This window comes from Anopheles funestus, chromosome 2RL (genome assembly GCF_943734845.2).
Source record: "Anopheles funestus chromosome 2RL, idAnoFuneDA-416_04, whole genome shotgun sequence".
NCBI lineage: Eukaryota > Metazoa > Arthropoda > Insecta > Diptera > Culicidae > Anopheles > Anopheles funestus.
This window is the reverse complement of record NC_064598.1, coordinates 53293428-53306103: the sequence shown is the minus strand read 5'-3', so window position 1 is coordinate 53306103 and position 12676 is coordinate 53293428. Positions and strand designations below refer to the sequence as shown.

At 42.7% G+C, this 12676-nt stretch overlaps 2 protein-coding genes across 6 annotated transcripts; both read left to right on the top strand.

Annotated features, from left to right (window-relative positions):
• Window positions 1–96: 96 nt before the first annotated feature.
• LOC125763023 (RNA pseudouridylate synthase domain-containing protein 1-like) lies at window positions 97–6599 on the top strand. The gene is made up of 5 exons (XM_049425728.1): window positions 97–1053; window positions 1128–1371; window positions 1442–5932; window positions 6000–6151; window positions 6345–6599. The coding sequence occupies exons 1-3, from the start codon at window positions 817–819 to the stop codon at window positions 1861–1863; spliced, it is 903 nt and encodes a 300-aa protein (XP_049281685.1). The 5' UTR covers window positions 97–816; the 3' UTR covers window positions 1864–5932; window positions 6000–6151; window positions 6345–6599.
• A 352-nt stretch (window positions 6600–6951) lies between these two features.
• LOC125763024 (2,3-bisphosphoglycerate-dependent phosphoglycerate mutase-like) lies at window positions 6952–12655 on the top strand. 5 transcript variants are annotated; one of them, XM_049425733.1, is made up of 4 exons: window positions 6952–7323; window positions 9968–10304; window positions 10974–11471; window positions 11900–12655. In XM_049425733.1, exons 2-4 carry the CDS (start codon window positions 10199–10201, stop codon window positions 12052–12054), a joined length of 759 nt encoding a protein of 252 aa, XP_049281690.1. In that variant the 5' UTR covers window positions 6952–7323; window positions 9968–10198; the 3' UTR covers window positions 12055–12655. The 5 variants fall into 5 exon arrangements, with proteins under 5 accessions (XP_049281690.1, XP_049281686.1, XP_049281689.1 ...); XM_049425729.1 differs by having other exon boundaries at window positions 6960–7323; window positions 11891–12655; XM_049425732.1 differs by lacking the exon at window positions 6952–7323 and adding an exon at window positions 9499–9581 and having other exon boundaries at window positions 11891–12655.
• The last annotated feature ends 21 nt before the right edge of the window (window positions 12656–12676 follow it).

Sequence of the window (12676 nt, the reverse complement as noted above, 5' to 3'; positions counted from 1 at the left end):
TCCGGATAATCGAGCATCCCCGATACTCGGATCTCGATGTTCGAATAAATCGTACCCAAATAACATTTTTCCCCAGAATTCCAAAGAAATTTGACAGTCCGCCAGTCTGACAGCTTTGACAAGCAATGCAAAGAAACCAAAACCAAGCAAAAAAAAAACAATTAGACGATTTGGAGTGCTGCAAGGTCCTGAAATTTTGCAACAATTTTGGGCATTTGTTGCAGTTTACCAAATCCCATAGCAGGACTGGTGTATCGTGCGTTTGTTAAGTGCATCAAGGTGAAGAAAGTGTTTCAGATAGCTCCAGGGAGAATCTCCTGCGTGCAAACGCACCATCACAACAGCCACACTGTTGTTGCAAAAATTGGACACGAAAAAAAAATCACAAATGGAGTAGAAAAGATCCGGACAAAACAAGACTCGCTCCATTCGTGCCGCCAGCCAGTCACAATAGTACCGTGTTGCAACTGCAAACCTTCCTCCGACAAGCGGGCTGTGATAGGCAGTGCGTGCCATAGAGTATCCCCGACCAGCAGGAGCCAATTTCGTTTACATTACGAATGTGGTCCTTCAAGGCTTCAAGCGCTGAGATGCTGCTTGAATTAATAACGAGCAGCTAGAAGCTTTCTTTTATTACATTCAAACTCATCGATCTCACTCGTTTCAACTCGTCTACGCCTGGGATCCTGGGTGACGGAAACGTCCAATTCCGTTCATCCTGAAGCAGCTGCCAAGCATCCAAGCCCGTGATTGCTTTGAGCTGGTTATTCCCGACGTTAATCGGGGGCCGTGAACGGGAGATATACACATCTCAGAATGATAGATGAAATCGTAGATCGTATTGTTCAGTTCTTTTCCACTGGACTGGTGGAAAAAATCATTAAAGCTTTTCTAGTTCTATGCGATCGGTTCGTGAACTTCATTTTGTCCCTGTGTGAGGGTAACAATTACAAGAAGAAGGACGAAACGGTTGATGTGCTCTATACCAGCGGCAACTTCTTGGTGATTAACAAAAAGCATGATTTACTGATTAATTCAAATGACACTAAAAAGGTAATTTGTTCATCTGCAGGTGAGAATTCAATTACATGAGTACCAAAGCGTAACCATTCTTCTTATGCTTTCAGAAAACTGTTCAGACGATCATGCGAAAACAGTTTCCCGAGTACGTACAGGATAACTTAACACATGATTTCTATTTTGCCCATCGGTTGGACTTTGCCACCAGTGGAATACTGTGCATTCCGCTGAACAAAAACGCTTGCAAAGAGGTTTGTCAAGTGTTTGAGGAGCAACGGGCCAGAAAATACTATTTAGCTTTACTCCGCGGGCATACCGATTTTGATGAGGAAGTGATTGACATAGCAATAGGTAAGGTAGCGCTGCAAGTGGTACATTTCCATTAGTCTTACCGGATACCGGTTTCGAACCAATGTTACAGGCGAAGATGTGCGATTCAAGGATACGAGCAAAAAAATGTGTACAATCCTCGAGGATGAACTATGCCAAAATCCACGCCGCAGTATAACGAAGGTACTGGTGCTAGATAGAGGCTACTACAATGGGAAGCCCGTCACCAAAGTGCTTTTACGGCCAATCACTGGTCGACGGCATCAGCTGCGACTGCACTGCTCGCAGATCGGTCACGTGATCGTGGGAGACTACACGTACAGTCTGAAAATCGACACATCACCCCCGCGGATGTTTCTGCACGCGTTTCGTCTCGTGCTGCCGAATACGATCGAAAACCTAGACATCCAGACGGACGATCCGTTCACGGAGAAAGCGCTCAAGTACAAATGGAAGGTGGTTGAGCAGGTAAACAGCATTGCGAACGCGTTCGACATCATCGACTCATTTTAACATTTGTGGGAACCATGTAGAATATACTTTTGTAGGTCACGTTCGTTCACGTTTAGGTTGGACCATTTCCGGCGCCGGTTAAATGTAAATATTCGATCCTTTTCTCGAATTTATTCGCTCTAGACCAAATGTTGATCCAGGTTTCCTTTTCTGTTCTGAGCCAATAATACTCAATTTTTTATTACGCTCGTGTCATACGGGGGGAAAGTGAGGAGCAGCTTTCGGGAACCGTTTACGTTCTCGGCGCAATCGTTAATCTAGAAGCAAAGTTAAATATTTTTTCACAAGCGCGTAGACGATTCGATTCCACATAGTACGTTCATTTTCATGCTACACTTCACGGTACTGTAATGTGATGATGTATAATTACTATTAGAAAGGTTCGAATGAATTTTGATTGCAGTCTAGAAAGCCCAAACGTACATACCCTTACGGTAGCTCGTTATGTATTGTGATGGGATGGAAGATGTCTGGTAAATTATAACAGAACGCAATGAACACATACGTTCGACTACATATGGGAAAGGAAAAGATTTATGCTAGTCAACACAAACCAAAACACACGCTAGTCTAGAACAAGTAATTGAGCAAAGAGTAAAGAGATCATAACTCATAGATATAGAAATTTTCTTTAGCTTCCTTCTCAGGCGAACTGAGTGGACCGTAACCGAGAGAAGACTGTAGTCTAGCAAACACAAAAAAACACATCCACTTTCTGTTACCTTAATTGGCCAAGAGCATCCAATCAATCGCTCTAGTAGGAAGACATGCCGATAGAGAGATCCCTAAAATTTCTTGGCCGCTTGAATTCACCAGAAGAGTAGTATTATTCTAGGTGTACTACAGCGGTTTTTTTACTTATTTTTCCCACATTTTCAGTGCATAGTTTAAACAGGATATAAAATCCTCCTAGCAGAAAACATTTGAATGTTTTGTTCAATATCACGAATCTAATACCGTTTATGCAATAGAAGAAGTTAGATAGCGATTTACTATTGAAATGATGTCGTATATTCTTGCCAGTACACGAAGTTACGTACTTTGCAATACATAATAGGCAAATAATAAAAAAGCAAGTAAATAGAAGCGATAAAAACGATGATCACACAAAAAACATACATTAAACAGCCAAACGATAGCAGCGCGTCAAAATCCTTCATCTTACAATACGATTTAGTAAGGTGCAAAAACTGTGCTTCTAGCTAGGCCATAACGAGACGAGCATTCCACTTACAACTACTATAAGCACGTTTGACAAATATTTCCCCGCTGTGCAATACAATTATGTGAAATTATGTGTTCTTCAGTGATCTCAAGTGATTTAGCTTAGGAAAGATTTACTTTAATTGAGTGCTATGGAGCGTTTGATCTCAATAGTTATTGTTTACGAATGTTGGCAACGTACATACATATGCTAAATGTTAATTAATTTGCATGTTTCTTTCATTATGATTAGTCAGAACGAAGTCACCTGCAAGCTATTTAGGAAACGCACAAGTTTACTGTAATATTTGCAATGTTGCGCACCTTCTTATTAACACGCTGTGTTTCTTTGTTTCTTTGTTACTTATTTTCGCTAATGCACCTGTTATTGCAATAGCGAAAAAACGAAGACATTGTACAGGGTTAGTGAGATGCAAGTAATGTTGAAAAGCTTTCTGAACAAAAAAAAGGCAAACCAATTTTTCATTCTTAATAGTATAGTTACAGGCGCGCGTCCGCAAGAAGAAGGAATAGTCTATTGAGCCTCAGAGCAAGACGAAAAATCGAAAAAATATCAAGAAAAATAGCCATACCACAAACACTATTCGTCACGTACTTCACAATTTTGTACCTTAATCTCAATTAAACTTCGCGGATATTGCACCCCCCCCCTCTGTCCCTTAGTACCCCTGAAGCTCATGGGCCCGAAACATAAGACATGCTAGGCAAAACGTAGAGGCAGAACACGAAACAACCACTAACAATCCCCCCTCCGCAGATCAATGAAATCTAGTTCAGCTTTGTTAAAAATTCTCTTACTAACTACCGAAATGATGGGGCGAAATGATGGACAGAATTTTCCAATCTTACCTTAAAACATACATTCGTACGATGTGTACGTGAAAGCGGTAACAAAGTTCTTTGCGTAATATGCGAAAGAAGATGAAAAATCAGATCGAATACTATCGAGAGAGCGAGCAGTACTATATATTGCAGTGTATTTTGCTTCAACGTTACATTAGATCGTGCTAGGTCACCGTAGGATCTATACTGGGGTACCATCTCTCGAGACTTGCTATTTGATTGATTGATTTTATACATTATCCGCATATACCTTAGTATGAGTGTTTTCATTGGAAAACATTTAGTATGGCCCAGCCCAGAATCTTGAAGTGCGTACGTTAAAACAAATAAGTAGAGATGCAAACATAACAGCTAAGAGGATCGGAAAGATGTCAAAATGATAAGAACAATCAAATTGGAGCACTCGCAGTCAGAGGTGCGCCACCACCAAACCGTACACGAAATGGAATCGAACGGGCAGATCTTCTAGATTCGAATCTTAAATGGTTATAAAAAAAAATATTTCTGGGATTTATGCTTCTACGGTAGAAGATACGCTTCTCCGCAGGACGACGAACGAGGTAGTACATATGTACTACCGAGCAGGCGGAGGATCCAGTTTGTGATATCCCTTTGACTTTAGTGGTGACCGGAGCAGCATTGTTCGCATTGTTTTTCCATCACTGCCATGTTACACTTAATAAACAAAAAAAATAATTACACCTCCGGAGGTAACAATGAAAACACAGAAGTCTAAAACTAACGAACGTAATCGAATATCCTTGTTTTATCAAATCAATGCAAACTCAGGAAGCAGTCAGCAGCGAAGACAGTCTGTTACCTAGGTCTATACGATCCATTACCGTACGCTCTCACCACACCAGCACATAACGTTTGCTCCACTGGCTATCGATTGTACAAAGAATGCAAAAGGTGGTGTACTCAACGGCGAGAGACGACTAGGAATGAAATCGGTCTGCAAGAGTGTATGTAAAACACCAGTACATGGTGGGGTAGACCGCATGAGGGAGCATTAAAATATCCACACATGATCGTTGTGAGAAGCCAATAGGACTCGTGAACCCGGTACAATCTAGTGAATTAAGAGCACATATGCGAGATATAAACAAAAATGCAGCATCGGTAGCGCTAACAAATAATTGTATTTCATTTCCCACAAAGTGTCCAATCTTTGACAAACCGATGAAAAATGTTGTATAAAAGCGGGAAAATGAAGAACCAAACATATAGACCGGCCGAAACGAGCTCAGTATACTAACAACAACAACAGCAACAACACACGTACACATTCTCACACGAAGCAAGCAAATCTTTGCGCAGATAGAATTTGTTCGACTGTTTTCGTTCTTTAATTGTTGACTAGTAAGAAATTTCAGAACCTATTAGAAATGAAACAATCTTCACACATACACACACGCTAAAATCGATTGCAAACTCATTATAGGAAATTTGGCAGCCATTTAGATGGAAACAAATAGGAGCTCAAACACGCTCGCTCGAACCGTGTGGTAAGCAGTTAAGGTGTAAGTAAATGCGAGTATATATAGTAAAACCCGAAAGAACCAACAACTAAAATCGAATCCAGATTTTTTCTTAAACATACGTCGAGGAAAAAAATCAAGCCAGACGAATAGGAAGAAAGACAACCGTTTATGTACGTACATTAAATAATTTCTTTTGAAAAGAAATAAAAACGCTTTTTGAAATCGATCTAAATACAATTAGTTTCAATATGTAGTGTTATTTAATTTTGCGTGTTAGAAGAAGAGGACGATAAAGTAAAACAGTCGTTCTTTTGTCGCACTAGAAAAACAAACGTAAAAACCATACTCAAAACATACACGAATAGTTTATGTAACGGTTTTACTACTTTTAAATTGACATTTGATTCAAGGTAATACAATGCAGGTGTGCCATCGTTCGGAAAGGTCAATCGATTCTTCCGGGTTGCTCGAACTACCGGGCCCCGAGTAAACGATCGTCAATCATTTTTTCCGTGCTGGTAAGAAAACATCGGCTGCTTTTCCTGCATTTTTAATCATTTTGTGCATTTTCTGCGACGATTACAGTCTTCGAATCTACGAGTTTGCAGCCCAGCTTCGCGAAAATGATTGCTAACGCTACCGTACCACGATTGGTCAGCGTCGCCGCCCAGGCTTTGCAGCGCAGGACGTACTTCTCCGTAACGAGCAGCCTGCCGCAGGTTCGCGTATCTCTCGCGGTAAGTGGTTCTTAGGAAACGGAATCAGTGTTCCTTGGTTTCCCGGTTCCCCTGTGTTGTGTTTGGAATGTTGCTGCCCATTCCAAATGAGTGGGTCGAACGAAGATATGAGGAAAAGTTGCACACTTCCAGTGGTGATTGGTTTATGTGCATTACGTAATCTTTTGTTTTTTTCACTTTCGTTCGTCCACAGGAAAAAGCCGCCCATGGCCTGGCTATCTTCGGCGGCGTTATTGCCTACCCGATCTGGGTCATTGCTCATGTCCGTGAGTACAAGGGAGGCAACTAAATGCTTAGCGATGGAAGGTTCTAGTGATATACCGTAAACCTGAGGGTCCGCAAGAAAAATTACCCAGCCGTACCGATACGTCGTGTCCCTCGTGATGCAAAACAACCTGTTAAGTTTGGTCTCAGTATGAATAAAAGCATGGAATCTTGCGGATCGTAACGAGCGCGTGTGTTTTTTCACATTTCGGAAGTCGGTGTGATGACGAAAATTGGCAAAACGCGAAAACGTAGCGCTAGCTTGAAGTGGCAACGATAATGTTCAGGTTGTGATGTTCGATTACAGTACTGACAGACAGGTGCAGTTCCATTTCTTTGTCTGTTAAACTTAATGCTAATTGCATTGCTTTGATTTTTTTACCCTGAACGCTATTGTGATTAAATTGATAACTACAGTCTATTGAACTATCCCAACTGTTACAGCGTAATGTTTAAAAAATTCTCGATTAGCACTGTTTCTTAATTGCATCTTAACAGTTCGCTGGCAAAATATACTTTTCAGGATGTGTTGGTTTCCATGTCCTGGCCGCGAAATCGTACTTGCTGGGTGATTTCATTAAAAAAATATATTTTTATTTCAGTAAATGTTGAAGAATGTGGTGAAATGATGGCTGCTGATCAACCACTGTGCTGCGGAAAGTGCTGGCAGCACTGCCGCTGTGCCCTGTCACCAACACAATGAAGTGGTGTAATTGAACATTGTGTTTATTTACATTCGCTTGATTAGCTGTGTTTTGTTATGGGTGGACCACGGTGTTCGGGAAGAAATATCGGTTCCTTTTCTGTGTCGTGATCTGAGCTGTTCCGCAGTACCTGTCCGGAGGTGGTTGTACTTTTATCAGCTTCGTTGCCGCTGTTCGTCTAGCGGCGAAAGTGTTTTGCGAAGGGTAAGTCCAGCGCGTGAAGAATGAAACATACCATAATGGTACCACTATTGTGCAATTGTGCACGTTGCATTCCATGCGTGTCAGAAGGTGTCCACGTTTTCTGATACCCCTGCTTGATGGATCGTTCTTCCTTACAGCAGTGTCTCGTTGTTTCTGTTTTCAAATACGATCATCAAAAATGTAATACCACAAGAGGTAGTGTGGTGTGTGGAAGTGCGACAAAATTCTTCCTCGTTTCGTTTCACTTCGTTGTAACATGATGATGATCGTCAAATGACCTTGAGTGGATAACGTGAGTCCACATTCGGTCGCTGACGGATTTGTTTTTAATCTTCCATCGTATCGAATTGTGCCGTTTGTGTATAGAAAACTGCTGAGACCTCTAACCTTGCGGCAGGTTAACCGTGCCTAGAGTTCTTTGAACCTGCAAACTCATGGCAAACTGCTTAATCATATGCGTTTCATGCAGAGATGTAGAAACCCGCCGGATTGTTGTTTTTGGCTAGTTTTCCCACACGGCCACATGGTCAGCAGCAAATATGTAGGCTTAAAATAAGAATTGAAGATGTTGCCGATGAACGGTAAAAAACACGGAGTAGTAACAGAAGACTTGTTGCCCCGTTAATATATTGCGCATACGCAATACAACACGCAAACCAGCTTGTGACACCGCATGGGATCGAAATGCCAGCGAAGAAACAATTAAATGGTAATAATTTTTTTCTAGCACGGTGAATGATTCATAGTTCCGATACACACCGATATGCAATAACAAATGCACTTAAGCTGGAAAGTCGTAAAATCACGCCTGTTCTCAGGTTTCCTTGGACACATGTGTTACAAATAGGGTGTGACGCATTTTAGCGTTCTTCTAGCCTTGACAAAACTGGCCAAACAACTTCGCTTATTTTATTGGTGCATATTTTTGGCCTGTTATCAAAAAATCTTAAAGCAACTTTATTTGTTTCCATTAACTCAGAAATACGTTCTAAGCCAGCAAATCGCGCGTGTGTGTGATCAACTGGAATAACAGCAACAAAAGAGACCGCGCAGGATGATGTTCCAATGCTGAAGGTAAAATCATTCAACGTCCACATCTACGGCGCATAGTAATTGCGCAACGCAAAAGTTGCTGGAATATACGATCCCGTGCATAGGTATAAACCCTTTTCGAGTAGAAGAAGCACATCGCCCAATACACGGTGGATGGACACAAGGCACCAACGATAAACAAATTACCGATGCAGAGAATGTGGACCACGTTTTTTTTCGTTGCTCGTTCGTTCGTTCGTACGGTGCCGTATTTCATTCATCAAACGCAAAGATGAAACCTTCATACCAAGCGAATGTTGGAGGATGAATGGAATTCTTGAGTAATTGGGTTTGGGTATGGGATGGGTAAGAAGGGGGTAGACCTACAGAGCCGGTTATTTTTTGTTTTTGTCTGAGAGTACGGTTGGGAGGCGCCTTTGGTTTGGTGTATTTGTGTCTCGTTTCCTCTTGGTCGCTTTCCGGCCGGTTGTGTTATACCTTTTTTATGCTTTGCTTTGTCGCATTCCATCCGTCCAGTAAGCTTCTTATCGAGATCTTTTGTATGGAAACTAGGGAACGGAAACAGAACCGAACACACAAGAAGTATGAAACTTCCTGTCCTACCAAACGAACAAGCTGGTGAATATGAATGTGGTAGAAGAAAATGGAATGTTTAGTTACGTTGAAAGTTCGATAAATTGAAAAACCATCATAATTCTAATACTTTATACTAAATATCTAAATATCCATTTAACATGAACAACTGTTTCGAACGTCCAACTGGTCCAAGCGTCGAAGCGCGCACTGTTTAAGCCTCATTCCATTTCTGGAGCAACCTTTGTTAGAGCGCAAACAGTGTCCCAGGAAGATGTAAAATACGCATCGACGAGGGTGTGAGTGTGCGAGAGCCGTTCCGCACCATACGGATGAAGGCTGTGGATGTCTTATCAGGCGTAGTAATGGTCGTTTCGGCTGCTAAAGTGTGGCATCTATTGGTGTCTTCTCGCTTGCTCGCGCACGCATTGTACGCGTCCGACACACGGTGGTTGAACCATTGATGCCGTGTTCTTCGGCGGCACTCTCAAGGACGCTGTGGCTCCGGACCGTATTCGAGTGCGCCGTTCCGCACGACGATAGTGTGCTGCAACCCTGTGTGCAAGCGTCACTGTCGTCGTCGTCGTCGTCGTCGTTGCCGTCATCATCATCATCATCGTCGTGTGGTACAGGTCAGCACACATGCATAGTTGGCTGCATCGGTATATCCAAGGCATACGACGCACCGAATCCCATAGCGTGATCGACCGTGGCAGAGCACGATCTGATCGCCATCCGAGTGCTCCGAGTCAGTTCGCGTCGAGAGCCCTTTCTGTAAACGGCACGTGGTAGTGTGGCAGTGTGTGGTGCTAGAACGTTTTGATTCAAAACCCCAATCATTCTCGCAAGGGCGTTTCAGCTCTGCAGTCGTTTTGTTTCGGTCGATTGTTTGCAGTAGCAGGTTGTGTGTTGGTGTGTTGTGGGGGGGGGGGGGTTTCTTACAGCTAGACTTTATTTTTGTTTTGTACTGTACCATTCTAATGTTTCTGCTTGTCCATTTCCATTCTGTCGCTTGCAGGTGAAACAAATATGTCCCACGGTATCGTTTGAAACTTCGTCGTACAAAACACCGAACCAAACGACAGCAATACTAAAGGTGCAGCATTCAGTGTGCAGAGTTGAGACCAAGTCCTAAGCTTTGTTTCGATCCAGAAAGTAGCGGCAAACCAGCAAAACCCACCCAGTGGAAGCGGAAAGTCAACAAGTGTTGGTGTGCACCAGAAAACAGTTCCATCCCGCGGATCGCACCATGCACAAAGCAACGTACAGTGTTACCTTCGTTCGCCATGGCGAAAGCGAATGGAATAAGATGAACCTTTTCTGCGGCTGGCACGACGTAGGCCTCAGCGAGGAAGGTAAAACTCTGCTGGTTCATGCTTTTTTACTTTTTTTTTATGCACACGCGTTGCATTTTTCTGCTTCATTTTTTGTTACACCCTCACCATACAATGTGCTGTCGCCGTTTCGTTTCGATTCCGTTCAATCATGTTGGATGGTCTATTTTTAGGGGTTGAAAGCCCACGATATCAACAACGCTATGTGCTGTGAACGGTTCTCGACGACAACCGGTCGAATTTTGATTTGATTTTACTCCTTCGGTTATTTTGATCACCATTTTTTGGCGGTCATTAACAGAACAAAGATCGGAACGGAAGGCTTGTTTTCCGATGTACGTGTTACCATGGTTACGGAACAGTTGCGAGATCGTAAGCATATAGAACGGCGGTAATAGTTTCGTTACAGTTCAAAAATCAGTATCATTCCAACCGAATAGTGTGTTTCTTACCACCAGATTGAAAAACTTGACCAAAGGTGACACTAGCGATAGTGGAAATGGGTCCATTCGTGTCCAAACAGCTTGACCACTCGTGAAAAGCTTATCACGCTAGGCGGAGAGAGGGAGAAAGAGAGAGGAAATATAACCGACACAATAAGCATAAGAAGGCCCACGTGAAGATGCGGCAGTGAATGACCTTGCGAAGATAAATCGAACTAACGTACCATTTCCGGTCATGCTTTTGCAGGTGAATGGGACGCCCTGGAAGTGTCGGCCGCCGCACTGAAGCGAGAAACCATGTGTTTCGATATCGCATTCACTTCCTGCCTGCGCCGTGCTAACCAAACGTTGGACATTATCCTGAAGGAGCTGAACCTGAGCGAAATTCCGGTCCGGCAGCTGTGGCGCCTAAACGAACGTCACTACGGTGCACTGACCGGTTTCAACAAACGGCAGATGGCCGATATCTACGGTGAGGAACAGGTGCAGGTGTGGCGCCGTAGTTTCAACGTACCACCACCGGCCATCGAACCGACCAATCCGTATTACCATGCAATCAAGAGCAATCCCCGGTTGCGGCACATCAACGAGAATGATTTCCCATCGACCGAGACACTCGAAACAACCATGGAGCGGGTCGTGCCAGAGTGGACGGACTCCATCATACCGGAGGTTCGCGCTGGCAAGCGTGTGCTAGTGGTGGCGCACGGTACCAGCTTGCGTGGTTTGGTAAAGCACATTCAAGGTAATTTGGTAATGTTCCATCCTTCGGAATGTGGGTAATAATCAGCTCTATACGTACCTTATAAGACTTGGTGGCTCAATGTGTTTTAACTTATTGTCAGAGATGCCCTATAAGATATGTAAATGTGTGAGCATTTTGTTCGATTTCGTTAAGATTCTTAAGGATCTTAAGGAGCAATTGCTTTTGGTGATGGTTGAAAATGGAACTAATATTCTCTTCTCCAACGTTATCTCTTTCTCTTTCCTTTGTACTGATCCACACCCACGTACACGCGCGCACACGGTGTTGTGAATTAATTGTAACATGATCTTCACTAACTCCAAACGATCATTTCATTCTGCAATGAATTCTATTCACCAAACACACATTTTTCCGTAAATGAGCATCCATACTCGCATCACCATACTTATCAACTAAAGATATTTCAGACGCAGATATCATGAAGTTCAACCTGCCGAACAGTATTCCGTTCATCATCGACTTCGACGAATCGATGAAGATGGTTGGTGGCATCCGGTTCCTGGCGAACGACGAAACGGTACTAAAGGCAATGGAGAAGGTGGCCTCGATCGGTGGCAAGTAGGTGGCAATGATGTCTTCCCATTGCACAACCCTTTTAGCCATTAGCCATTGGCTCCGATTTGTCCGGTGCTACTCTACCTCATACGTGAGCCTGCTTCCCAAACAGTGAAGACGGTTGTTTTACTTCTCCCGAAAGGGTTTAATAAGATTTAAGGATTATTTTCTTTTTTTTTTGCTTAGTTTTTATGTGCATCTAAACGTACACTGTTTTTTTTCATGTTTTGTGTGTGTGTGTATTTTAGGAGAGAAAAAAAAGCTAAACCCCGCTGTAGATGTGTTATGTTGTATGGAGAGGATCGATATGGTACACATGAAGAGATACCAATGTTAGGAAAAGTAATTTTGAACACTTTTTAATTGAACGTTATCGAATTGATCGCATCCATTGCATCCGTGCAATTGGAGATTATATTGTTTCACATTACTTTCGTCCGTTAGGTTTAAGCGTGCGTGAAAGTGCAGGAGTATTACTGTATCGTATTTTACATCGATACACAGCCCCGTTTTACAGTGATTTATAATCATGTAATGGTCCCCGATAAGATTTCGTAACGCGTGTATTCATGTGTGCAGAAACGTAAAATAAATCATTTGTAAACTAATTGTGATTGCTTTTTTATGCG

What these genes read in the sequence shown, in the direction of transcription:
- LOC125763023 (XM_049425728.1), top strand. Translation starts at nt 817, where the DNA reads ATGATAGATGAAATCGTAGATCGTATTGTTCAGTTCTTTTCCACTGGA. An exon ending in ATTCAAATGACACTAAAAAG is followed by an intron (nt 1,054 to 1,127) that starts GTAATTTGTTCA and finishes TTATGCTTTCAG; the next exon opens with AAAACTGTTCAGACGATCAT. An exon ending in AGTGATTGACATAGCAATAG is followed by an intron (nt 1,372 to 1,441) that starts GTAAGGTAGCGC and finishes CCAATGTTACAG; the next exon opens with GCGAAGATGTGCGATTCAAG.
- LOC125763024 (XM_049425729.1), top strand. Translation starts at nt 10,199, where the DNA reads ATGCACAAAGCAACGTACAGTGTTACCTTCGTTCGCCATGGCGAAAGC. An exon ending in CGTAGGCCTCAGCGAGGAAG is followed by an intron (nt 10,305 to 10,973) that starts GTAAAACTCTGC and finishes ATGCTTTTGCAG; the next exon opens with GTGAATGGGACGCCCTGGAA. An exon ending in TTTGGTAAAGCACATTCAAG is followed by an intron (nt 11,472 to 11,890) that starts GTAATTTGGTAA and finishes TATCAACTAAAG; the next exon opens with ATATTTCAGACGCAGATATC.